The following is a 25,542-nucleotide window of genomic DNA, read 5'->3' as shown; positions in this document are numbered from 1 at the left end:
GAATAATAAAATACCTGTGCTCTCTAGGGCAGGTCAGATTACCTGGCCAGGCAGTCACTAAGCATGGGCTTTGCCTCGTTACCTGATTTGGAAGAAGGAGCCGAGTGCCACCGAGCAGCGACCGTCTTACAGGAGGGGTGAGCACCCTGTGCCCGATGCTCATGGCAGGGCTGAAACCCCTTGGTCTTCCTTAGGTGATCTGGGCCTCGTTGCACTGTAGTTGCATGTGAAGGCTTTTGTGGTCTGGCCATTTACACAAGTAAGAGACCTCTGGAATGTGCAGCTTTTGGCACTAAAAGGGTTTCTTAATGAGTCTGTCACTAAGATCAGACAGGTGAAACCTCTGATTTGTAAGTCTGTTTTGTTAGATCATTTAAGAGTCACCCTTCTTCACTTACCCTCCTCTTCTTGGCTGCAAATACTGTAACAGATGTGTAAATGAATGAATCATGAATTATTCATCCACCTGTGTTTCCGTGAAGGGTGATGAGTGTAGTAGAGGCTTTGCTGACTCTCGGTGATCTGTGTGTGGATTAAGCAGGTTGTGGATGGTCTGGGCCACAGACATGAGCTGAGGCAGCAGTGTGAACGCATCTGTATTGCTTCAGAGCTCACCTGACTCCAATGGCATTACAGCTGCTTTTCTAATATAACACTAATGAGTCCGTCCAGACCTTTGCTGGCTCTGTGTTGGATCACTTGAGGTTTCTGTGTGCCACATCTGGAAAAGGAATACTAGACAAGGTGCTCTAGAGGCCAGGGGCAGAGCGGTTCTGGGTAGGATCTACTGCCTCCAACATCAACTTATCTGTGTTTGTCAGGAGGAATGTGGTATTTTTAATGTTATTCTGTGTATTCTGTTGCAAGATCTGTCATCACTGAAAAATCAATAGGCTATAGTGATATAAAATTATCAATATAGGAATATATTGATATATTTCCTAAAAGACTCACATTCTTCTACATTCCTCAAAACATTGATTCTGAAGATGACTTTATGCATCAGATCCTAAAGTAGCAATAGGGCTATTTGTGACTTCTGAAGGAAAAAATTCCACAGCTGGACTATTGAGATTCCTCTATTCCTCAGTCCTTTCATTTGAGAGCAGGGAAAATATGGAGAAGGAAATAGTTATGAATCAGCTTGATTGCAATTCAGTAAGAATTTAGAAAACTGGGCCCAACATCACAGGGGAAGAAGCATGCAGTATGATGGGTTTTTGAAATTTCCATATTACCTACCTAAATACACCTGCCTATCTATTTGCTTAATGATGATTTAATTTCTTTTTTTAATTCTCAAAATGCAAGACACATCAAAAAGTTTAAAAGGAACTATTCCGCTGTGCAATATCACGGACCATGACTGTCAGCCCTGTTAATTGCTAGCTTCTGGAAAACGATAAGGTGTTAGAGTCACCACTTGGTTTTGTTGTTCTGGAATACAATGCAACAGAATGCTGAACAACTGCAAAGGAAGATGATAAGCTCCCTGCCACCAAGGGTTTGTCGTTTTAAGCCATTACAATCCCCTACTACACGTAGCGTCATAGTTCCCTCTTCTCTGTAGTTCTCCTGCTATGATTTCTTCTTTTCACTCTCCTATGTTCCTTAACTCTTTCTATGGAGCGTGAGCCCTATGTTGATTTTGTGGATTACTGTAGCATTTACTTTGAATAAAAAATACAGCACATTTTATCAGCTTGCTGATTGTGGAAGTGATCTTCACAGCTAGATGGCAACAAAAGAATTCCATTAGACTTTCTTAGTAAAGAGTGAGAAATGTAATGTTGTGAGAGGATTAAAAGCAGCTGCCTGACTCTAGTGTCAGCGACAGTCTCCTTCAATTTAAATATTTGCAATAGCCATAATTAAACACTTAGTAACTGGCATCAAGTTAAAGTAGAAATACATTACAAAGTCTTACTGCTCTGCAGATTTTAATTCAGATTTATATCCTCCTTGGCTTTGTGCCTAGAATAAGTCTTGTGGTTTAAAGGCTGTTTTACACAGTATAGAAATTGTTCTGCTTCCACTGTTTAAAGACTGAAGAGATTCACATCTGTGAGTAGACGGATGGTCTGTCTGGGTCACTGAATCTAGACTCTGGCTCCTGAAGGCTATCACATCATCTAAACTTTCTAAACAGTTTTTCCCTCATCCTCTAAAACCGGTGTTGAAACTAGTGATGCAAGAGTTTCACACAGTTACTGTCATGTTAGAAGACATGTTAGGAGCTTGGTCTGACCATGCCTTCTGAAAAGATGCATATGTAAACAAATGTTGCTTGGGTTTTGCCCTCATTTTTACTCTCTTGGAAGATGATCATAGAAAACCATGACATAGTATACAACGATAACAGACATACAGATCTCAACATTCTTACACAGATATTTGCCATTCTGCTGTAGGAACTTCGATGGTAAGGTTTGGGTTTCTTAAAGCTTTTGATTCTAACAACAACAAAAAAGTATCATTATAGTGTAAAAACAAAATTCTATGACAAAAAAATTAACCCATTTTTATTCTGTTGTGCCTGTATGACCCAGATGTTTCTAACCACACTGTAAAGGTGAAATAAAGATTAAAATTCAACCTTGTAGGAAATAGGTACACTGGGAGATTTCCAGCAGGCCTGAATTTGTTCCAAATGTATTTTATTTTACTTCAGAGCGCAATATGCAGACTGTGGCTCCACTTCTTGCTGCCTCATAGGCAGCCATTTTCTGAGCTGTTTCTCTGGCCATGAAGCCACGTTGAAGGATCTTGAACTGTCTTTCCCGACTCTCTTCCAGTTCTTTCCAATGGTTCCATTGCAAAGAATCCTGCAGAAAAGACACACAGATTATCAGACTGCAGATAATACAGTGGTTCTCTTAGAGGATACACTGAACTTCTATTTGATAATCTGGCTGGCTGGCAACACAGTTTATTTGCTAACGTGATTGGGAAAGTTGTCAACATCAAACTGGGCATGATAAGTAGAAAGGTAATTCGAGTGGGTTGCCCAGTTTAAGAGGAATTAAACATGGCTGCAACACTCCTCAAAATGTTAAGTCAAGATAAAACTACATCTGGATGGTTTGTTCCAGGGCTGCTACCTTATGTTCTTTCTTTGCCAAGAGTTTATTAAGTTCTTTATTATGCCAAGAGCCATAAATGAACAGTTGCACAAATCCTATCAGACTCTAGTGGTTTGCTCATTCAAAAGCTGTGTTCACAAGGGAGCATTCCCCCAAAAGCTCAGAACAAACAGAAAAATGCTACTTTTTCATCTGATTCTTTGCATAAAATGATAGAAATTTTTTTCATTAATGGTAGTTTTTCTTATGGTTAGTTTTCTAAATTGCAATATAAATTCTGTTTTATCAAGAATGTAATAGTGATTTATAAATACATGTTACCTTGACTTATATCAGCACAAACCCATTGGGCCCAAAGGGCCACCACAAATGTAACTGCAGCCACAATCTGGAACTTTAAGACAAGGTGTTAGTGTTACTTTTTTTCTACTTATTGAGGAACCTAAAAGGTAGCAGTACTAACTGAATGCCAGATAACTGTTGCATTATAACTAAGGGAGGAATTTTTTTCTATAGTCACCCTAATACCATTTTCAGCAATATGCAGTTCAACTACAATAAAGATGCTGCTGAACATATCTGACCAGAATTGAGCCACTTGCCTGTAGTAACATTTGGATAGGGTCACACAGAGCTGAACAGCACTGATGGAAAATACACCAAACCAGCTGAATAATTTAGAGTAACCTTGTATTTTTTCTATCGTTTTTTTGTTTGTTTGGTTTTTTTAACAGATGTCTTCTTAACATTTGAGCAGAACATAAACAAAACCACTGTGACATCTTAAGAAACTTACTGTTTAAAGCTAAACTCAAGAAAAAGATAAAATCTAACTTCAAAACAACTTTCAAACCCTGGCTTTTTTGCTCATTCATGTGACATCAGAGCACTCATACACACCCACATCAGGTAGTCAAAAGTTCCAGGTGTGAATTTATTATTTCTCTTTGTTTATTTTAAAAATGTCTCATGTTTGTAATTATTTGGCTGCTTTCCTTTGAAGTCTGCATTTATTACTTCTACTTTACTCTGGACTCCATTCAGCAAAGTGTTTAAGCATGTGTTCAAAACTTCAGTTCAGAAAGGCATCCCAATTTAATGCTTTCTTCAAATAGATCTTCAATGTTTTCTTTGCTAAAAGGGGTAGACCTATTTGTCTGTATAAGCACCTATATGTTTTGCTTGCCTGAAAGGGGATTCTGAAGGCAGCAAACATTGATAGTCCGAAAGATTGCACTATTTTGGTTTTTAAACTATACACACTTGAAAAATAAAGTTTTCCTCTTCATTGAATTCAGCTTCATCTAACTTTCTCACAAAACAGGTAAAGTATTATTATTATTTTAATGGATTGGGAGATTTAGTTCTAATTTTACATTGGGCTAGTACAGCTTTTAAAAAGTGATCCCATCATGACTGTTCACTGCAGTGTTCCATATTCTGTGCTACATGTACTATTACTGAATACTATATATATATATATATATACATGAACCAATTCTAAATGTTAGGTATGCATGAGGCAATGGAGAGGCGGCAGGAGCAGCAGTTCCTCACTGCTTGTCTTTAGACACTTGCCAAGGAAACACAACCAGTGTGAACTGGCATAAAGCCTACAAGCCTATTGGTGCTTCCATGCAATGTTGTGGGACCAGGCTGAGGAAAGGCAAGGTAAAAACCATGGGAATGATAAACTGTAACATGCCTTGGGTGAGAGAGGGGGTGAGCATCCCAGTGTGGTGTAATGGGATGTGTGTGATAGGAAGCTGAGAAAGACCAGAGTTAAGAGACAGGGTAAGATGCTGTTTTGATGGGATGAGAGTGTGTGGTAATAAGAGTGGGAAGCTAGGCATTGTACGGATGAGTCCTGCTCTGTGGCAGCAGAATGTGTGACAAGAAGGTGAGGTCAAGGCCATGGTTTGCAGAAACCGTTGCCTATGCAGGAAGCAGGGTGTTGTTATTGCCAGTCATGTATGTCACCATCTGCCTCTGCCCCCTTGCCAGTGCTGGCAGTTGAACAAAGGCCTGTGAACAGCAGGTCTATTGCAGAGCTTTTCTCCTTATGTAACTTCCAGACCTTCCTTGATGTGATGCTGGTTTTCTGGGGGGTAATCTTTAAGAGTCCTGCTTGCTTTTTACGCTCCATTGTTTTTTCTACAATCTTTTTCTGCAGGCTTAAAATGCGTTCATCTTTCATAGGCCTTTCACCAGACTGGGACTTTCTTTTCTTTTCTTCTTGCCTGCAAAATCAAAAAGAAGCAATGAGAAGGCAAAATAATGTCAACCCACAGAATAAATCCTTCTGAGCATATATTACCTTGAAAATAATGAATTTGCCTTTGTTTCTGGGAACCAGCTAGACTCAAAACAGGTTTAAATCATATAGCTTGAATGTGGTATTTACAACTTGCTTCTTGTTGTTTAGAGAACAGCATTACTAAACAGTATAGAATAATTTCTTCCCACAGGATGCCATGATGACAATATCGGAAATATTTCAAGCCTGACGTGACATTCTTTAGAAAAAGCATGTGCAAAACTTGTGATAATACTGCAGCTCTTTGCTTGTGAGAACTATAGAGTTTTCCTTATATCATCATTAGTATTCATCCTGATTGCTGTATTCCTTGGCAAATGAAAGATATTCTTTTCTGTGTAATCTCAATGCCCAGATTCAGAATCTATGGGATGGTGATGTATTAATTAAGGTTAGTTGGTCTAGGTGAGCATAAATTGATAGCACCATGTACAGCATAAAAATAAGGCATAAGAGAGAGGTTATTGGATAGTCTTCCTTTTTTTTCCTTATATTGTAGCTGTTTTTCTGTCCTCTGGAGTTCACATTTTATCTGTTATTGCTTACTTTCACCCAACTGGCACAATTTACTTCACCTTCAGGAAGGTTACACCACATTACATAGTGACTCACTTAACATCCAACTTCTTCTTTTCTTCAACATTGCCCTTGAATTTGGCTCAGTATGATTAAGCTGTAGTATTAATATTATGTCTTGAGCAGCTGTGATTCTCTGGCCAAATTCAAAGCTGAAGTGTCAGACCTACCAAAGAATATACATAACTGTATAATGTATAACCAGGTTAGATCTGATGCCTTCTTTCAGCTGGCAAGGATAATTTATAAAAGGTCCTTTTATATTGCTGTGGTACAACATTACAATTGCTTTTATTGGAAACAAGATTAAGACTCCAAATGACCAAGAGCAGAGTGCACTGGGGCATTGTTCAGCCAATACTGTAACTATTATTTTGTCAGTGGCAGGACTAATTTCACAGACAGGGTGCCCTTTGGAAATGTTTTATGACAGAACTCTTCCCTTATCTCTCGGGTCTTATACCACAGTGTTTGCGGTATAAGGCACACTCTTCTCAAAGAGCTGGAGGAAGGGGAAGAAGGAAGAAGTTCCTTCTGATGCTAAAACTACCAATTTGCCTTAAAAAGTGTCTGTATCAAGACTCCAGGGATCCAAACACTTCTTTCATTTGGGAGAGATGGCTTTTGTCTGCCTTGCTAGCTTCTTCTTTGCTAATAGGAAACTCTCCATAACAGCAGGTATTCTTCAGAGCAGCCATTCCTAGAGTTCCCAAAATCCTCAGGAACTGGATGAAGGGGAGATTTGACCTGTGTTAACATTCTGAAATGTGACTCTGCATTCTAAATAAGGGGCACAGTTTAGCTTGGCTTCTCATTTCCAGTTGCTTTCTTGAGACACTTCCTGAACCTTTCTGCTGTTTGTGTCATCCTATCTGGTTAGGATAACACTTCCTTATACTCCTTAATACTGTGATATACTCTGCTACACTGAGATTAATTTTTAACACTATTCTGTAAATGTAAAAATTATGTACTATCACTGAATCTAACTGAGAGCATGGATTATTTCTATTTGCGTTGTAACAAGGCATTGCATTCCAAGGGATATAGGAGAATATAACAATAAGGTTTTATGTAAATACTTGATGATTAAATATTGTCAGCGGGAATAAGCAACAAAACCTTTCTTTACATGCAAATCCCAATTCTTGTAAATACAACTACAGGAAATACAGCAAGAGGTTTAACATCATGAAGCAGCAGCAGCTGCTTCTGAATTAACATTGAAAATAGTTGCCTATCCTCAGAGTACTATTCAGTCCTCTTCTACATGAAGTCATGTGCCAGTCATCTACACTATTCCAAAAAGCTGCCAGTCCCATAGATTTTCAGATGTCACACCACATCATAACAGAAACTCAAAGAGGGGAAGGAATGAAAAAAGAAATTTTAAAATTCTGTTTTTCTGTGATGATCAGTTGAGAACTTTCAGGACTCAAGATAGAAAAAGTTCATATGATCTCTGTCACCCCATATCATGTATTTCCTAAGGAAGTAAAGTAACAGACAGCAGAATGGGGTAATATATAGTTAGAAAAATCCTTTCCAGATTCAATAGAAAATTATTTGATAATTTATGAAAAAAATATGCAGAAACCATTTTGATTTTACTTTTACATTTATTTACCAGCTACTGGTATTGAATAAGCACCCTGAATGAAAACCAATCTTTAAGAATTGTACTAGTTCCTAAAATGTAATGGCAAATCTTTGGTCCAAAGGAGAATTTGTTAATTTTCTTTTCTTTTGTTCTCAGACAAAAGTCTTCTGTCCCTTTGTGAGTCTGCCATAATTAAAAAAATATTTCCCTACCAAAGACTTTGAAAAAATTTGTAATATTTTTTAAGTCTGTATGTATTTGAAATGGTTTAACAAACTCTAGTTTTTACTTAGTGACCTTGTCAGAAAGTACCTTTTAGTGTTAAGGAATGAGATGAGATTTCTGAATGTGCTTGTGGAAGTTTGTAGTACTGTGGGGTGTATGTATAAACTACTCAGAGGAGGAAAAACAAGGGATTAATGACAGATTCAACAGAATATGGATATAAAAGCAAACAGTGAAAATTTCTTTATCTACCACTGATTTTCTTCTCTATTCACTTGCCATGTAAGCTATGTGTACAGTCAACAGCAGAAAGATTTTGGCTCACTATGATGAAGTACAAAACAATTCTATCAGTTATGGGTAAAATGTGTCTTTCTATTTAAAATAATATACCAGGCATCTTAAACTGCAGTTGACACCCCATATTTGTTGTCTCAATTATTTCCTTAGTAAATATAATGAATTTTAAAAATAAGTAAGTTTTTTTTTTTACTTCACATTTTACAAACTTGTCATGGAGTTTGGCAGTCCAGCGTCTTCTTACTTACATATCCCTTGTAATTATTTAACTATCTATCTGCCCTGCAATTTAAGCATCTGGCCAAATGGACTGTAGGTCCAGTAGGTCATCCGGCCTGTAACTGAAGAAGCAGCAATTCAGCATTAAAGGTTTTCCTGCAGGAAATTAAAACACTTGGAACAGTTGGATAAGGTCTTCTCAGCTGTGTTTAAAAAATGGGGAATTGGAAGATTTGCACAGAGCATTCCTCTTGAAAACTACATTTTGCTCTTCATTTACATTTTCAAACTCCAGCTGTACATCAAAAGTATAAGGCGATGGATGTATGACAGCTCTTAACTGACTCAATACTTGTAGGACATAGAGTAAAGTGGCTACTTGACCATTCTATGCACCAAAATATCAATTTAAGCAGCTAGGACTGTATTTATAAGCTCACCTTACAAAATGGAGTCTTGTGCAATAAACACAAATATATTTTTAAAAGCAGAAGTAGGATTGCCTTATAGTGCAATAAACATTTTTTTTTTTAATTTCCTCATACTCTCAGTCTCAGTGACTAGGACTGTCTGTATTTCACAGTACCTTGCCTTTTTTCTGTCCTGCACTATGTAATTCTTAATTATTGCAGTGAAGAAAATGAATGTATCTTAACTGTTAACAGTTCACTGTTAAGGGAGTCATTATTTTGACATGTAAGAACACTGCACTATTAGATTGATTACTACTTTGTACTAATGTGAGGGATTTTAGCACTCAAAATCTGACTCCCAAAACAATTAACTTACTAAGCACCTAATTTTAGGTGGGGAAGTGATTGTTATTCATAACAGTGTTTTCTTCATTTAAAATAAAGATTACGAAGCTGTATAATCAAAGTTCATTCACAGAATCACAGAATGGCTGAGGTTGAAAGGAACCTCTGGAGGTCATCTGGTCCAATCCCCCTGCTCAAACAGAGCCACCTAGAGCCGATTGCCCAGGACCGTGTCCAGACAGCTTTTGAATATCTCCAAGGATGGAGACTCCACAGTCTTTCTGGGCAACCTGTGCCAGTGCTCAGTCACCCTCACAGTAAAAAAGTGTTTCCTGATGTTCAGAGGGAACCTCCTGTGTTTTCTCTTGTACCTCTTGTCCTCTCATTGGTCACCACAGAGATGAGCCTGGTTCTGTCTTCTTTACAGCCTCCCTTCACATATTTATATTTCTGATCCATCATTGCTGATATATTTCCTCCTTCTGTTTCAGTGCTAGTGAAGAACTCATTACCAGCAGGGGGACTGAGAAACTAAATCTTACTTCCTTATTGCAAACACATACAGAACTCTTAAGTATTTATGAAATTTACGAAATTAATGAAATCACAAATATTATGAAGTACAAAACCAAAGTCCCTTATATTGCTAATTATTCACCTTTTTTCATTATTCTAGGCTATGTTTTTGAAGACCTGAAGCAACAGCCACACATAGGGATAGCATGGCACGTGGTCCCCTGTTGTATTTTTCCACCTCCGTGTGCTGTCCGCCCCTTCCCTCAGTTGTGTGCTACATCACAGGGTTGTGCTGCCAGGGTGTCTTACAGGTTTTGGAGGATGGGGCTCCATTCTCACCTCCTCACCCAGGAGGCCTTTGACCCCCTAAGTCAGACATGGACACTCCAGGGAACACCTGCTTTAGGGAGCTTGTTCTACTTAGAAAGGACTGTCACAGTCATTCATCCATAACCCTCCCTTCTGCTTGTTCTTCTCTTCCTCCTCATAACCAGCCTTCCCCCTTGTCCTCCTGCCATGGCTGCCCTCATGCTATTTCCACCCCTCCCCAGTTCAGGCCAAGAGAGAGGTGTTACCACTGGTGTGTGGTCAGTGCCCCTCGTCAAGGAGGGGTTTGAGCACTGGCAGTGGCAGGGAGAGAAAGGAGTGCTTTGCCACCTTGGCAAACACATCATCGTTTGTAATCCAGTGCTGAGCCCCCAGCATGCTACACAATTACCACTGCGTGAGATGGGGATGTGGTAAACTTTTGTGTTGGTGGGAGTCTGTGCATCTTCTTCAATATGCAAGTGTCAGTTCAGAGTGTCACCCTGGAACTGCAGCTGCTACCTCCATCCAGACTTTGCCCTGACTTGGAGAGGGGAGGAGGCTTGGGCAGCAGGCGTTGTCACGTCACTTGAAAATGAGCAGGAAAAGAAACAAGGCAGGAACATGAGCAGAAACAGAAATAAGGCTGGCTTCCATGTACCTTATGGTACTATGTCATCTCTGTGAGACAAACAAAAGGATAGCGTGGTGTTCACGAGACGGGCTTACAGAGGAGCCAGGAATTGAGTATGTGAAGTTTTGTGAGAACTTGCCTCTGGACAGCTTTAAATTAAATGAATGGTGAGAGCGTGCAGTCCCAAGACCACACTAAGTCCAACTCAAAGTAAAACCCCCGCAAACCACAGATAATGTGGATGGAGGGAGCCTCAGCACCAACTGGTTTGATCTGTTGCTTGGTTCTTACTGCAATAAATTACTTGCAGTAATAGATGTAGCCTCACTGGAATGAAAGGGAATTGTACCTGAAGTATACAGGCACATAACTTTAGTACATTAGCATGTATTCAAACACTTATAAATCTCTTGGTGCTCATGTTTGAAAGCCAACAACTCAGATGTTTGTCCACTTCATACACCAGTGCTGATTTTCAAACTGTGTGAAATTCTAGCAATTAAAGGGACATCCTGCATATATACGGAATTGATTCTTAAGTGTGCTGCAAGCACTCACAAAGCCACTGCTGTGATGGATGTCACGGCTTGCAGTCTATTAAAGGCTGATGTCTCTGTAACTTTTCATGTTCCGTTTCCTATTTTGTTTAATATAGCTCATTATATGCTTGCTCAATGTGCTTATTTTGTGTTGATGTATGTCTGTTTGTAAATGATATTGAAAGGAACCTGCTTGGTAGGGACCCAATTAAACGCCAGCTGACACTAACTAAAGCACATTTGTTTAGCAAAGCTTAGCCTCTATACTTTAGCTGATTAGCAGCAGCCTTCAACATAATGCAATTTAAGATATGTAATTTTATATTGGTGCATAAGGCTATCTTATGAGGACTATTGGTAAGATTTGCTATTCTATCCCTATAATTATAATTCTGTAAACATATTATAATTCATTTATAATTATAAACATATTATAATTCTGTAAACATAAAAATTTGCCTTTTGCATCTCCTGTGCAGCGTATCAATAATACAACCCAAGCAATTAATCACTCACACTGGCTTGATAGATATTTCAGGATTCAAGATCTGTAAATCGGGTTTAACACACAAAGCCTATAGTTTGCAGTAGCAAAGTGTCTAGCATTTGTAAATAGGCCAGCATGCTGTATTCCTGTATTAACAGAAATAATACCATAGATTTGGATTCTAGATGAAAATGCATGCAATATACTCAACATTTCTGGTATACTTTGATGATGCCTCTTTACAGTAGGTGCTTCCAAGTTACATACATAGATTGCCTAGGAGCCATGAAAGGAATGTCTTATCACATCTATAATGAAACTATATTTTCTTTATTTGAAGAGCAAACAGGGTTCCATTAAAATTACTGTATTGCTTATCATGAGTCTGACTAGAAGCTTGCAAATTAAGTGTTTCATTTAATTTGGATTCTACTGTCTTTGGCATGCTGGTCTGTTCTAAAAAACATTTCAAATGTCAGGACAAAAAGTGAATCAAAGTTAGCTTCTCATTCAAGCGTAGCTTATTTCAGGATCAGAGCAGTTTTAGAACTGAATTAAGCCAAAGAGTCTATTTTCAAGGAACCCATCAGTATACAAAATTCACAGACTGCACATCTAGCATAACAAATGATTAAATAGTTACTAGTGAAACAGGTTTTATGTAGTACACAAATTCTTAATGCCTAGTTTGCATCTCTAGTGGGAAGTGGTGGCTTGAGTTGCTCCCACAGGCTTTCACAACACTGAATGTTTAGCGATGAGAATATCTTTCCAGCTACAACGCCATTTCAGGTTCTTTAGTCTTAAAATCTTTTCTCAATATATGCCATAGAAGACAGGGTCACCGATCTATGAAGTCAATCCACTGCAGCTGCAGTTACTGATTCATTAAATTAATTAAACTATCTTCTTAAGTACTAACATAGTAAAACCTCAGTCTGTGGAGATTAACTATCAGCAACAAAAGCAAATTAGAGCTGGGACTAGTGAAAACTGCTGCCTTCTGTAACTGAGATTTAGAACTGGATGATAAATCAGTAACATGAATTGAACTCTAAGAAGCCACCTTTGGTATCTCAGCAATAAACATGCATCTAAGACATGTTTAAAGACCTGTTTTTAGCCTGATAGAATATGTCTTCAGAATGTCAGCCTGAACATCTATTTGCAAAATAAATATGGCAAGACAAGGACTAACCTCTCAAACCCACAACGGGGAAGAGGTGAAAGACAACTTGCGAGAAAACAATGGCAAATAGTCAAGATGCAGTCAAATTGGCGTAAGATCAAGAGGTATGCCATATTTTACACTTTTATACAGGCTTTCTTCCTGCTCAGTTTCATTTGTAAATAGCTTTAACTTAGATTTTAAACTGTGGAAAGAACCTGTCTTCTGCATATGTGAAGCATCTATGATCGTTATGGATCCTTTATGACAATGAATAATGAATATGATAATTAATAATAAATATGAATAATGAATACAGAATTTGATCAGAGAGCCTGTAAGCAAAGAATTTTCTCTTTGATCTACTGCTATAGTATATTTAATTTATAACTTACTATTGTTATCAGAAAATCTCCTTCCTAAAATATTAACCTCTAGAATAAGGCCTGCCTTTTCACATAACAAATGTTCAAGGAAGGAAACTATAGCCCTAATGTATTGGTTTAGATGAAAATGAGAAATCACTTTAAGTGGCAAGCTAGAATGATTCTAATAACATCAAATTAGTTCTGATTAGCTGAAAAGGAACAGAAGAAAGGCAGAACTTCTTTCTCAGTATATAATAATGGCTCTGAATCCTAGGGCAATACTGTCAACACTAGCCTATGGACTGTCTTCAACCATAAATGATGAAAAAGATTTGTTAAATCTGATGCAAATTATTTTCAAGAATAAAAGAAATCCTGGCCCCAGCATAATGATCCACAAAAGTCATACTGATTTATAAAAGGGCAGTATTTTGCTCTCAGCTTGTTTTTCTCCTCAAGGGGCTAGCAAAATATTAACAAAGTTGCAATGTCTTAAATGTCACATGCTGTTTTATACTGACTTTAAAGCAGCTGCTCGTCCAAGTTCTGCTCTGAACAGAGAAATCTGGTCCAGTTTGTCTAGAAGAAGTTGTTCCTTAGCTTGTTTTTCATGAATTATCTGGTCTCTCTTCTCTTCCTCTGCTGCCTTCTGTGCCTCTCTGAGTAGAGCGAGGCGTTCACGTAGTTCCACTATTGACATTTCACAAATTAAACCATGGCCACCAGTCTAGAGAACATGAAATACAGGTTTACATAACACTGTAAATACCAAGGGGACAGAAAATGAGTAAAACCAGAATGTTGTGATTGTGTTCCAAATCATGGTGAATATAATTTGACTTCAAGAAATACAGGGATACCCTAGCCTGTTATTTACAAGCTGTTTTTAAGGTGTAGAGCTTATCTATTGTATGTGTCAAGGCTCATAAAACAATTCATGAAAAAGCATTGAGATATACAGTAGATGAATCATAAATACAACATATTTGCTGTCAAAAAAAATTCTTGTTGACTTATCTTCCAGTTTTAATTAGACTTTTGAAGTTTTAAAATGTGTAAAACTGCATTTTTTTTTTTTTTAGTTTGTAACACCAGAACAGACTTTACACTAAAAAATACACATTTCTTGTATTTATCTATTTCCAAAGTATGGATTTGATCTATGATGGTATCCACTATTTTTATCTGAAAAGACTAGGACTAAACAATGCTTTATATGTAGGAAATTCAGATCTTAATGCCCAAAGTTAAAATATTAAAACCTGAATGTTTAATGAAGGCTTTTAATATCCACTTTGCAATGAGAGTGATAATGAGCCTGATTCTGAGATGTAATGAGAGACTTCTGCACCTTAGTTTGCATACGAAGACAGATAATTTCTATACAGATTTGTCAACACTTGAAGTTTTTGGCCCTTGGTCTTACATATACTCTCACTTTCTCTATGTCTACACATATATATATCTGCATATATCGAAAACCTGCATAAACCCCCACAAATACCAAGCTTCTGTGTAGCCTTCTTTGCAAAATTTAATACATTTCAGCCCAACTAATATTCTTTTGTCTATTTTAACAGTTTTGGTACTCATCTTTGGTGCCTATCTTGTACCATGGCATGTTATAACAGAATATATGGGTGCAGAAGTCAAGATGCTAACCTGACTCTTACTATACAGTTGTATTACATTAAGAGTGAAACACTGGTTAGGATTAATCACAAAGACCTTGGTCTACTTAGTTGCATAGAACTAGTGACAGAAAATTAATGACAAAGTTTGGAAAGGATGAAGGGTGTGTGTGTGGAATCCAAAACAACAACTACTCCTCCAAATTGTATTTCTTAGACTGAAATTAAGTGGTAAAGATAAACATATGGAAGTAAAACTCATTATAATCCTTTTAATGGAGAGAAATTATTCAGTTAAAAAGCCTTCATTTTTTCAAGCAATCCTTTTTAACAGGAAAAAAAGCCCTTGTATTGAATACTGAGCAGGTTGTTGACAGAATAGTAGTCACCTTTCTGCTTTTCAGCTTTTCACAAAACAGAACATGAAGGGGAAGGAAAAAAAAACAGGAAAAGAGAAGGATGCTCTGTCATAGATGCTTAGATTGTCATTTTGGCTGCACGAATTGACCAAGTCAATTCCAGTCCCTCTTCTCTGGTCTGGGATGCCATCTAAGCAATCTAGCATGGTACTCATGCTCCAGTGATCATTCTCTGGCTGTTCAGAGCAGTGTGTCCGTGAAACAGAGGGGAAGCCATGAGAGATGAAGAAAACCATAGGGCGCGGGGGGCAGGGGCAATAAAACCACAAAGTACAGTACGACAAATAACCAGGCTTGTCTCTCTGCTGCTACACCATTGGTGCTTAGGAAGGATTATTACTAGTTAGTCTGAAGAATCCAATGATACAAGCTTGTCAGTGAAGGAGAGCGTGTCTTGGGTTGCCATCCCTGGGGAATCCTCCAAGATTTCCAAGAGTCTCTCCTGCAGTTTTGGTCCTCATAGCTTCTCTTTCTAAAGCTCCAGAAGTTGAGCCAGTAAAAAGAGATCATCACTGTTTTTTCACCTAAAGTCTGTCTCTTCAATTTTGGCTCAGTGGTTTTTGCTTCCATGCTCCTCATGTGTACCAAACATGACCTAAACAATGGTCACCAGTAGCATCAGAAGAAGTAGCATCAGCAGAAGTAGCATCAGCAATCAGATCAATATTAAGCAGTCTTTGTTTTTGCATCTCTGAAAAATGTGTACTACCATGGTTACTGAAACAGTAAATGATCATTTATCTCCTTCTCAGATTTCAATTTAGAGTGAATTTGCAAATAGCAAGTGCTATAATACCTTGCCTCTAATTTAAACTAATCAATGGCCATCAAGATGTATTCACAGGAAGTGAAAGGAAAATGTTTTGCAACAGGGCATATATACCAGCAGTAGTGTATGAGCATGGCAAGCAGACACCAAAAAGGTCGAGGAAAGAGAATTTCCTAGAAGCATAGAATGGTAGAGGCTGAGTATTTTGAGTGTCTGCATTTCAAAAATACTCAGTGAAGACAGTGAAGTGGTTCCTAAAATATGAAAAGTGCTGCACTCATGCACTAGATAATGCTGGTGTTCAAGCACCTTAAGTGCCATCAGGGAAAGAACTGGTACTTTAAAATTATGAGAATGAATGAGAATTTTATGGACACATACTTAATTTCACTAAGCCTGAAAAAGCCTTTTGTCAAAAGGAAGAAACAGGGCAAGCTATCACCCAAAGTGTGCTAATTCACTCAGAGTGCTATTGTTACACTGAGTATAAGGGAACTGTGAAGTTGAGATATAGAATCATAGAATGGTTTGGGTTGGAAGGAACCTTTAAAGGTCATCTAGTTCCTGCCATGGGCAGGGACAACTTTCACTAGACCAGGTTGCTCAAAGCCCCATCCAACCTGACCTTGAACACTTCCAGGGAGGGGGCATCCACAACCTCTCTGGGCAACCTGCTCCAGTGGCTCGTCACCCTCGTAAAAAATGTCTTCCTTATGTCCAATCTAAATCTACCCTCTTTCAGTTTCAAACCATTGCCCTTTGTCCTGTCACTACAGGCCTGGTAAAAAGTCTCTCTCTGTCTTTCTTACGATCCCTCTTTATATATTGAAAGGCCACAATAACATCTCCCCAGAGCCTTCTTTTCTCCAGGCTGAACAACCCCAACTCTCTCAGCCTTTCCTCATAGGAGAGGTGCTCCAGCCCTCTGATCATTTTTGTGGCCCTCCTGTGGACCTGCTCCAACAGGTCCATGACTTTCTTGTGCTGGGGGCCCCAGAGCTGAATGCAGTACTGCAGGTGGCGTCTCACAAGAGCAACGTAAAGGTGGAGTATCACCTCCCTCGATCTGCTGGTCACGCTTCTTTTTATGCAGCCCAAGATATGATTGGCTTTCAGGGCTGCAAGTGCGCATTGCCAACTCATACCAAATTTTTTATCTACCAATGTCCCCAAGTCCTTCTCCGCAGGCCTACTCTCAATCAATTCATCCCCCATTCTGTATTGATACTGGGGATTGCCCCAACCCAGGTGCAGGACCTTGCACTTGGCCTTGCTGAACGTTGTGAGGTTCATGTGGGCACACTCCTCAAGCCTGTCAAGGTCCCTTTCCTCAAGTGTATCAACTGCACCACCCAACTTGGTGTCATCAGCAAACTTGTTGAGGGTGCACTTAATCCCACTATCTATGTCTTTAGGGAAGATATTATATAGTATTGGTCCCAGTACAGACCCTTGAGGGACACCACTCATTACTGGTTTCCACTTGGACATTGAGTCATTGACTGTAAACTCCGGATGCGGCCACCCAGCCAATTCATTATCCATCAGTCCATTCATATCATTCAGGTCCATTCTTTTGTACTTGCAGTATGACCTGTATGGCCACTCCATTTTCAGCAACCTTACACTTTAGTAACCTTACACACAGGATAAACTTGAATTTTCAATGAATTTTTCATATATGACTTGAAACCTGCTGGTTTTTTCTGTTTTTTTTTTTTTTCTTTTTTGAGATGAGCTAGATGGGAAAATGTATTTAAACCCATATTCTGTACTTAGAAACAAACGCTCTATGTGAGGAGGCGACAGCCACTGTAAGTGGCAATGAAATGAACTAGGTTAAAAAATAAGAAAGTACTGACATTCCAGTCACCTTCATTTTCCTGAATGAGAGCCTGCACCACTTTACCGTTGTTGTGATTGCAAAAGTAATGACACTTCCATGTCCAACTACATCATACTGTTGTGTCTTTGCAGCCTACATCTTGCGACTGAATCATCTGGGTAACAAATGTGCAGTGAGACCATGCTAAGGGCTCTGTTTAGGGGTGACACAATGTGCAACTCTATCTGCAGCAGTAAAAGACCTATAGATTGGAGTACCTTTTGGCATTTCCATGCAGGCAGTTTACAGTATCTGTGGTGTACAATAATTCTCTGTACTCTTCACTTTTTCCCCTGCTTTTTCCATTGTGGTTCAGTAATATTTCTCCACAAATGGGTGGAGTGAGTTGGGGGTTGAAAAAAGAGAATTGTCTTCTTTGGCTGGAAAAGAAGTGGAGAAGTGATGGCAGCAGCCATAAAGGCAAACAAAGAGAGTAAAGGAGGGTGGGACATCTGGGGAGCTGATTTTATTCTAGTTCACTTATTTCACACTTTAACATTAAATGTGTTCTAAAATCTGATAAATGAGATGGGGGATTTATCTGGTGGCTGCAAAGATAGTAGGTAGCTTTGGAATCAAAGAATGGCTCAGTTCTATTCAGAGGAACAGGAGATAAAACCAAAGCATCATATTGGCTGTTCCAACAGCCCCATGGAAGGAAGACCTGTTCCTTCTGTATGCTTTCTGCAGACTAGCCATGGATATTTTTAATTTGTGATCTTCTTTTGAATACTCATGAAATAAAGGAAAGAAAAAAACCAAAAGGATTCTATTTAAAATTGCTAGTGTCATTTTACATTATTCTATGTTACTCTTCTTTCAGTTTGGATAAGAAAAATGGAAGAGTATTTTCAGCTAATCTACTTCTGATTTAGTGGTAAGATAACAGATTTCTGGATGCTGCCTAAGTCTGGAAATTCTGCAAAAGAGGGCATTGCAAAGCCTAATTTCAGGCATATCAGTTGTTGTGCATCAACAGTAAGTCCAAGAAGTTTGGGATACATTTACTGTAGACTTAACCACACACCCACACAAGTCATTTGCACAGTACTTGCATAACAGCTCACCAGGTTTTGGGTTCTCTTGACAATCTTTCTCATATACCTGAATGTTGACAATTTTGAAAGCAAAGGAAATTAATTTTGCTAATTACCATGGCAATCACCACTGCTATATGAACAACTGTACTTCAGTCCAAACTTTGTGTTCATTCAGTCCTTACCCAGGACTGACGAATCTGTGAATTTGTGAAGATGGATAGAACATGTTGTAATCACTTGCCAGTTTCTTTTTGAAAGATGTCAGGAAAACCAGATCCTATTGGCAAAATTCAAAGGAAGTTCAAGGGGACTAAGATTTCACTTACCATCAGAATATTCTTCCTGGTAAAATTTTAGTTTTATAAACTTTGTGAAAGTTCCAGTTCAGATCTCAACTTTGTGTCATGTGTCACTTTGTACTTAATGCTGTGCATCCAGACTGTGATATATCTGCATGCAGTACACAGTTCCTCTGAATGTGTGAAACATATACAGTATATCTTTATGTAAAAACAGTAGTTTTTCCTTTTGAGCTTACCTCTGTTAAATCCACAAACTTGTGTCTGATGCTTGGTAAAGACTCAATAGCTCGTATTTGTTGAATTAGTTCATATCTTTTCCTAAGCTTCTCCTCCTCTTCTTCTAAAGCTTGCCGAAGAAGTTCTCGATTTTCTTCACAAACTTCCTGAACTGAAAGATAAGAACTAATCTCTGTTAGCTGGTTGCATATTTTAACAAGCAGTCCATCTGGAGGAAAATTCATATGCATTTGTGAATAATGATAATAATACTGATCTAAAGGTACTTGAGGGAACAGTCTGGCATTGGTGGGAGGAATGATTAGAGAAACAAGTGAGTACTTCCCACCTCCACTTTCTATCATTCTATTCTGCTCATAAACATACTGTATACGTACATAGACACTTTGAATTACCGCTTTGTAATTTCTGTTCTAATTAGTGCATATTGTTTCATTATTTAATAAAAGGATATTATACAATAGCAAATATTCATAGTTTTTCAAGCTGTATATGTCCTAGAAATCACTGAATTGCAAAGGCTGGTAGGCTTTGCTAGCCCATTTCGGAGTGGATAACACCTTCTGACCACCTCAACCCTTATTGATACAAGTACGGAGATACACAAGCAGAGAAAAGTCTGCTCACCAAAATATGCACAACTAGACGCAGCCTGTTCATACAGTAGATGTTAACATGGAGTTGCATTGGAATATGTACAGCCATGCCAGTCAGAACAGCCTTCTGCCTGGCCTTCATTAGCTAATGCATTAACTGAAGAATTTTCTTTAAGAATAATGGCGGATTAGTAACATTATTTCCCTTCATCCTAATGACTGGTCTGTCTTGGGAATGGCTTGTCTTTCCTTAGCTACAGTCTTCTTCTCTGGACTGTCTTCTAGAGAAGACAATAACCTTGAGCAGTGATTCTTTCACAGTGGTTGCTAGGCAAATCCTCTCTTAATGATATGAATCACAAGAATCTGAGCTTCATAACTTGATTAGACAAAAAGTAGAGTCATTCACATATGCTACTTCTAGATGGAAGAGAAACTAGTTGCAGAACATTAGTGCTGTATTTCTCCCTTTTAAATAAACAGTAATTCCCATGACCAGTAGCTTAGAATTTCTGATCCCCATTACCAGCTTATTCCTGGAATTCATTTTCATGCATTCATGGAAATGCACAGCCTGAATCTTTCTCTCAACTTGCCTTTCCTTTCTGTAAAAATTGTAATTGGCCCACTAAAAGAAAGATGAAGTAATTCGGTGACACTTGGCATAATCTCTCATTTTTCTTGCAATATATAAATACCTATCTGCTGTTTGTATTTCTGGAGCTTTATTTTTGCTTGCTTTGCATTCTTGTGTCCTTCCACGACCTGCTCCACCATCTCTCTCATTTCTTTCTGTTCCTGTAGACGTTTCTCTGCATACTGGTTCATCAGCTCTGCTTTCTAAATCCCAAAGAAACAGGTGAATAAAACCTCTGATAACTGATGATCTGAGTGCCTCAAATCATTGAAATAGGGCAAGGAAAATTGGATTCAGAGTATTACATCATCCACAAAAGTAGCAAAGGACATTGGCTGGGGATAACAGAGACACCCAGATTTAAGCTCCCCCTCTATGTTTTATTTACCCACAACAGCCCTCCATAACATTTGCATTACTATTTTCCAGGATTCCCTCCCACATATTTCTAAAAGCAGACAAAAAAAGCCATCTCTGGATCCAGTTGTGAGATAACAAGAAGAGTGCTAATCTAATAAACAGCTGGTTGTGTGCCTGCAGGATCTTCTTGGGCCTAAGTCATATCTCTGTAACATACGAAAGTCCACTTTTGGCTATCATGTTCCTTTCTTTGTCAGAGGAAATGAACAGGAAGCAGGAAATTGGATTTTCCCAGACTAGATTCCTTACTGTACTTTCTGTTTTAGATGGAAGACTAGAGTTTAAAAGAAGGATGAGGGTCAGCATGAGAGCTGTTGGTGAATGGGGAATTAGTGCTTAGTACTTCTGGAGATCTCCATATGGATGAAGTGCCCTGCTGGCATCTGTTGGCAAGTGAAGGGAGCTGCCTGGAATTGGTCAGGTTAGCGCAAGTCTGATTTGCACATCCCTGAATCTATACATTTTGTGACATTTCTGTTAACAAATAAAACACATATGCTCTGAAATTGAGGTGAATATAATAATTACAATAATTTTGGAATGAGTGTGAGTGATCACGCTATGCTCAGTTGTACATATAGTAGGGTTCACTTTTAAGTTCTTGGTACAGCCTGTCTAAACAGACATGAAGACTCAATGCCAAAAATGATTGAAAGATTTTATAGGACAAAAAAGGAACTCTTAAAGCAAGTTTCCCTTTTGCAGGGTGGCCTTTATGAAAATCTTGTACATTTGTGGTCCTATCTTAAGTTGCTGAGACACTGCAGAGGCATCTATGGGAGATGCCCAAGAGAAAAGTACTGGCTGGCCTACAGAGCATAGCAGCAAACTGGGCTAATAGAAAAGAAAAGCCTGTGACAGTGACTGTGAAAAATTTAAAATCTATAGTATTAGTTATTTCTTGATCACTTGTTTAGTTATAGGAAAAGCACTGGAAAAAATGTAATGTGAGCTTGGGAAAAAAAACAACCAAAAAGATCTAGCAAAGTTTTTGGGAAACTGCGATTTGCCAGATCGGAAACTGTGTGAAAATACTTCTTGGCATAAATGTTCAGTTTTCCATATATATATATATATATAGATCCAAAGAGGGTTCTCTGCCTGAATTTCCCCTAAGAGAGATCTAGGCATGTCAGGTAATATGAAGGAAATTGAATTATATCAGTTTAAGAAAAAAAATTCTTTCATATTGTTGGCTCTCATTTTAACAAGATAATGAGATTACTCATATATTGATGATTTCATTGCAAATGGTGCTTAGTATCTCAGTATTTGTTCAAAAAGAATATGAACAATGATGTGAATATAAGGGAGAATGCTTTAACCTTCTGTTTTATTCAGTTTGTAAGTGTTATCAATCAAATCAAACACTTGTAAAAAGTACTTTAATGTATAAACATTGCTGTATCTGGAAGTTATAGCACTATTTTTCCATTTTTTGCAGAGTCCAGTGAGTAAAAACACTGTATAGAACTTTTACACCTTCTTATAGTAGGTATCATCTGTGGTATGTTTTGCACTGATTGAATGTAAGCAAAATTTGAGCAACACTGTATGTATTACCTCTTGTCTCATTAGATCAGCTTTCTTCTTATTTTCTTGAATTACATTCTGATGGGCTAGAACTGCCTCTTCATGACTCAGTTTCCCTTGAAGCCTCCTACACTCTATTTCAGCCAGCTGTTCTTCCAGATCTTTTCCACGCATCTGCTTTTGCCATTCCAAGAATTCAGATGGGTCTCCAGCCCCTTGTAGCAAATTTTCAATTCTGCAGGAGAGAAGAAGGAATATACTATGCTAGGGATCTGGCTCTGCAGCCTTGCCTTGGTTCATAAAACATTGCTAGTAGTCTGTTGTGATATAAGGTGTTTGATCTCTGCAGAGAAAAAAGGTGGTCATCACAAAGTCGTTTGACAGATATATTTTACTTCCAATCTAAGAGGTGTTCCTACTATGTGGAAAGCCTCGGAAAGCCAAGCTAGAAGAAAGTGCATGAGGGCATGGACCTGAAAGTTTTCAGTAAAACAAAGCCCCAAGAGAGGGCAAACTTTAGCTACATATGGATTCTCATAAGGAGCAGGGAGAATCAGGCTGAAGGTATGTACATTTTCCCAGAGGATTACTTTGCTTAGAGGTAGGAAGAACTAACAACTTTTCTCTTTGGCAATCTTCTTGGCCACTTTAATGCAGACAACTAAAAACTTTTCTGCTCAATTCTATTTCTGTTTTGTATTTTGTCAATTAAATAATATTGCTGTAATGAGGCAAAGAAGTATTCATCTGTTAAGCAAAGCCACATTCTTATTTTTTGTGCTCACTGAGAGAGAAAAGCATAGCAAAGCCCTGGGGCAGGCCTATCAAAGTCCTGCAGTAGAGGAGTGAATGAGCCAAGAACTAGGGCAGAGACACACAAATGCAGTGAATTGAGTCTCCCCAATGCATACATATATGTATCTGTTGTGTGTTAAATGCAGCTGAATATTAAAACTCATTAATATAAAATAGTGTTAAGTTACAGGGAAAATCTATTCCTTTGCTGAGTGGAACAAAATTTTGCCAGAGTGAACAGTATCATAAGTAATACAAAAGAACCTCAATATACATACATAGCTGATAACAGAACCTGAGTGATGCATAATATCTTACTGCTAAAATCTTGATCCATATACAAAAATTTCCTAGGTCCAAAGACCAAATACAACCTTAGGCAGTCATTCTGGGACTTAAAATGCTAACAATATTTAGTGCTTTCCCTGCTAAGTCAGGTGGATTAGAAATAACACTAAATCAAGATGACATGATATAGGTTTTATCTTTGTTAAAATTATTAGTGAAAATGTTCTGTAATTCTAGTTATAGAATACAACCTGCAGTGACCATTCAGGAGTCACCGTCTCCCTAGTTAATGTCTGATGAAAACCTATGCTGCTGAATTCCTTATGAAAACCATTGAAGAAAATGGGGATATATGAAATTATTTGGCTTAATATATATGCATCTTTTATAATGGACACAGAATTAGATGTGTATTTCGTTCATTATTTATTCTGGAGAATCGGAATAAATATAGCAAGTGATCCTTATTGGACTTTGCAAGTGGATGCTAGCCAGAGTGCTAAATCAGAACACAGTCACACTGTATATAGCATCTACTGTAAAACAATGACTTTAATGTAGACTTTTCATTTCAGTCTGCTTTTCTCTTTGTCAGCCATGTGTATAGAATAGCTTCCTAATGCCTTACAACAGATCCATTATTTTAGTTTACCTGTAATTTACTTAATTATTTTTAATGTGGTTAATTATTCTATATCCAGGGATGTGAAAAGTAATTTGAGAAAGAAGCGTGATTATACCTCTTGAGCTCCTGTTCCATTTTCCGCTGATAGAGGGCACCCTCTCTTAAAATAGCTGCAGCATTTAATTTAATAGGTATATTGTCAATCTGTCAGGAAAGGGAATGTATATACTATAGTTAGTAATGTAAACCATAAAACAGAATATAAAAACATTTCAATGGGTTAAATAAATCGACCTAAGACAGCATAAATTTTGCTTAAAGCATTCATCTAGCACTAATCTGACATTCACAATGAAATTGCATGCTGTTCATAAACCACTCAAGCTGCTTAAGAAATCAGCAAAGTCCCCCAAGTGGATTATAAATTTGTAATCACTCTTGGACCATGTCAAATCCCACAGAATGTGTTCACTTTCTTTCATTTTTTTTTAGTGCTTGTATAGATAGTGTGCAGGGATTCCATCTGCTTTGGACAAAGAAAATAAAACTGCTTCTCTGAAAGATAAGCAGGTAAGGTAGGTGAAAGGTAAGGTAGCCAAAACCATTAAAGTCAAACATAAGCACTACCTTTCATAGGAAGGTCTCAGAATTGTTTTACAAATAATCACCATTATAACTTCAAAATGTTTCTAAGACAACTAGCATCACCAATTGCCATATCCATTTTCTAGACAGTAGAAGTGAAGTACAGTTCTCAGTGACTTTCAGGCCTCATGGTGTAACTTGGAGTAGATCCTGTGGCTGCTTTGCAGTTCTTCACAGTTTTGCCTTAGGACTAACTCCCAGACAACCTCTAAATACTGAGGGGGTAAGGGAACAACCTCTCTTACAGCTAAAAAAGTTCCCTGCACAAGTAGGCTATTCAGAAAAAATGTATCACCTTTGCAGACACATGTAAGAGACCTGATCTGAACCAAGGCAAAACAGTGCTGGTGGAACAAGAACTGGGATCATTCCTGCAGAAAACAAAGCTTAGTCATGACACATTTGACATAAATCCAGACAAGTTCTGTGTTCAGAATCCAAACGTATTTAAATTCCAAATTAACAGCTTAATGAGTGGCTAAGAAACAGAAGCACAGAATCACTCAAGCTATATACTGCAAATATTGTATGCACAAATAGGTACTGCAGTCTCCTGAAATACACAAGCTAACTGGAAAAAGGATGTTTTATAATTGATATTAATTAGGTAGGTTGAGGATAACA

General features: G+C 38.1%; 1 protein-coding gene across 1 annotated transcript in view; it reads right to left on the bottom strand.

Moving 5' to 3' along the window:
• Nucleotides 1-2,102: 2,102 nt before the first annotated feature.
• CFAP99 (cilia and flagella associated protein 99) overlaps nt 2,103-25,542 on the bottom strand; it is a 61,995-nt gene continuing 38,555 nt past the window's right edge. The window contains exons 10-16 of the mRNA XM_075040672.1: nt 24,389-24,477; nt 22,596-22,800; nt 20,674-20,815; nt 19,379-19,530; nt 13,618-13,823; nt 5,161-5,323; nt 2,103-2,825 (exon numbers count right to left, since the gene is read on the bottom strand). Coding sequence (XP_074896773.1) covers nt 2,658-2,825; nt 5,161-5,323; nt 13,618-13,823; nt 19,379-19,530; nt 20,674-20,815; nt 22,596-22,800; nt 24,389-24,477 — 1,125 coding nt within the window. The 3' untranslated portion in view covers nt 2,103-2,657. The remainder of the gene's footprint in view (nt 2,826-5,160; nt 5,324-13,617; nt 13,824-19,378; nt 19,531-20,673; nt 20,816-22,595; nt 22,801-24,388; nt 24,478-25,542) is intronic.

This window comes from Buteo buteo, chromosome 1 (assembly GCF_964188355.1).
Source record: "Buteo buteo chromosome 1, bButBut1.hap1.1, whole genome shotgun sequence".
In the NCBI taxonomy this organism is placed as follows: domain Eukaryota; kingdom Metazoa; phylum Chordata; class Aves; order Accipitriformes; family Accipitridae; genus Buteo; species Buteo buteo.
This window is presented reverse-complemented; position numbering and strand designations above follow the sequence as displayed.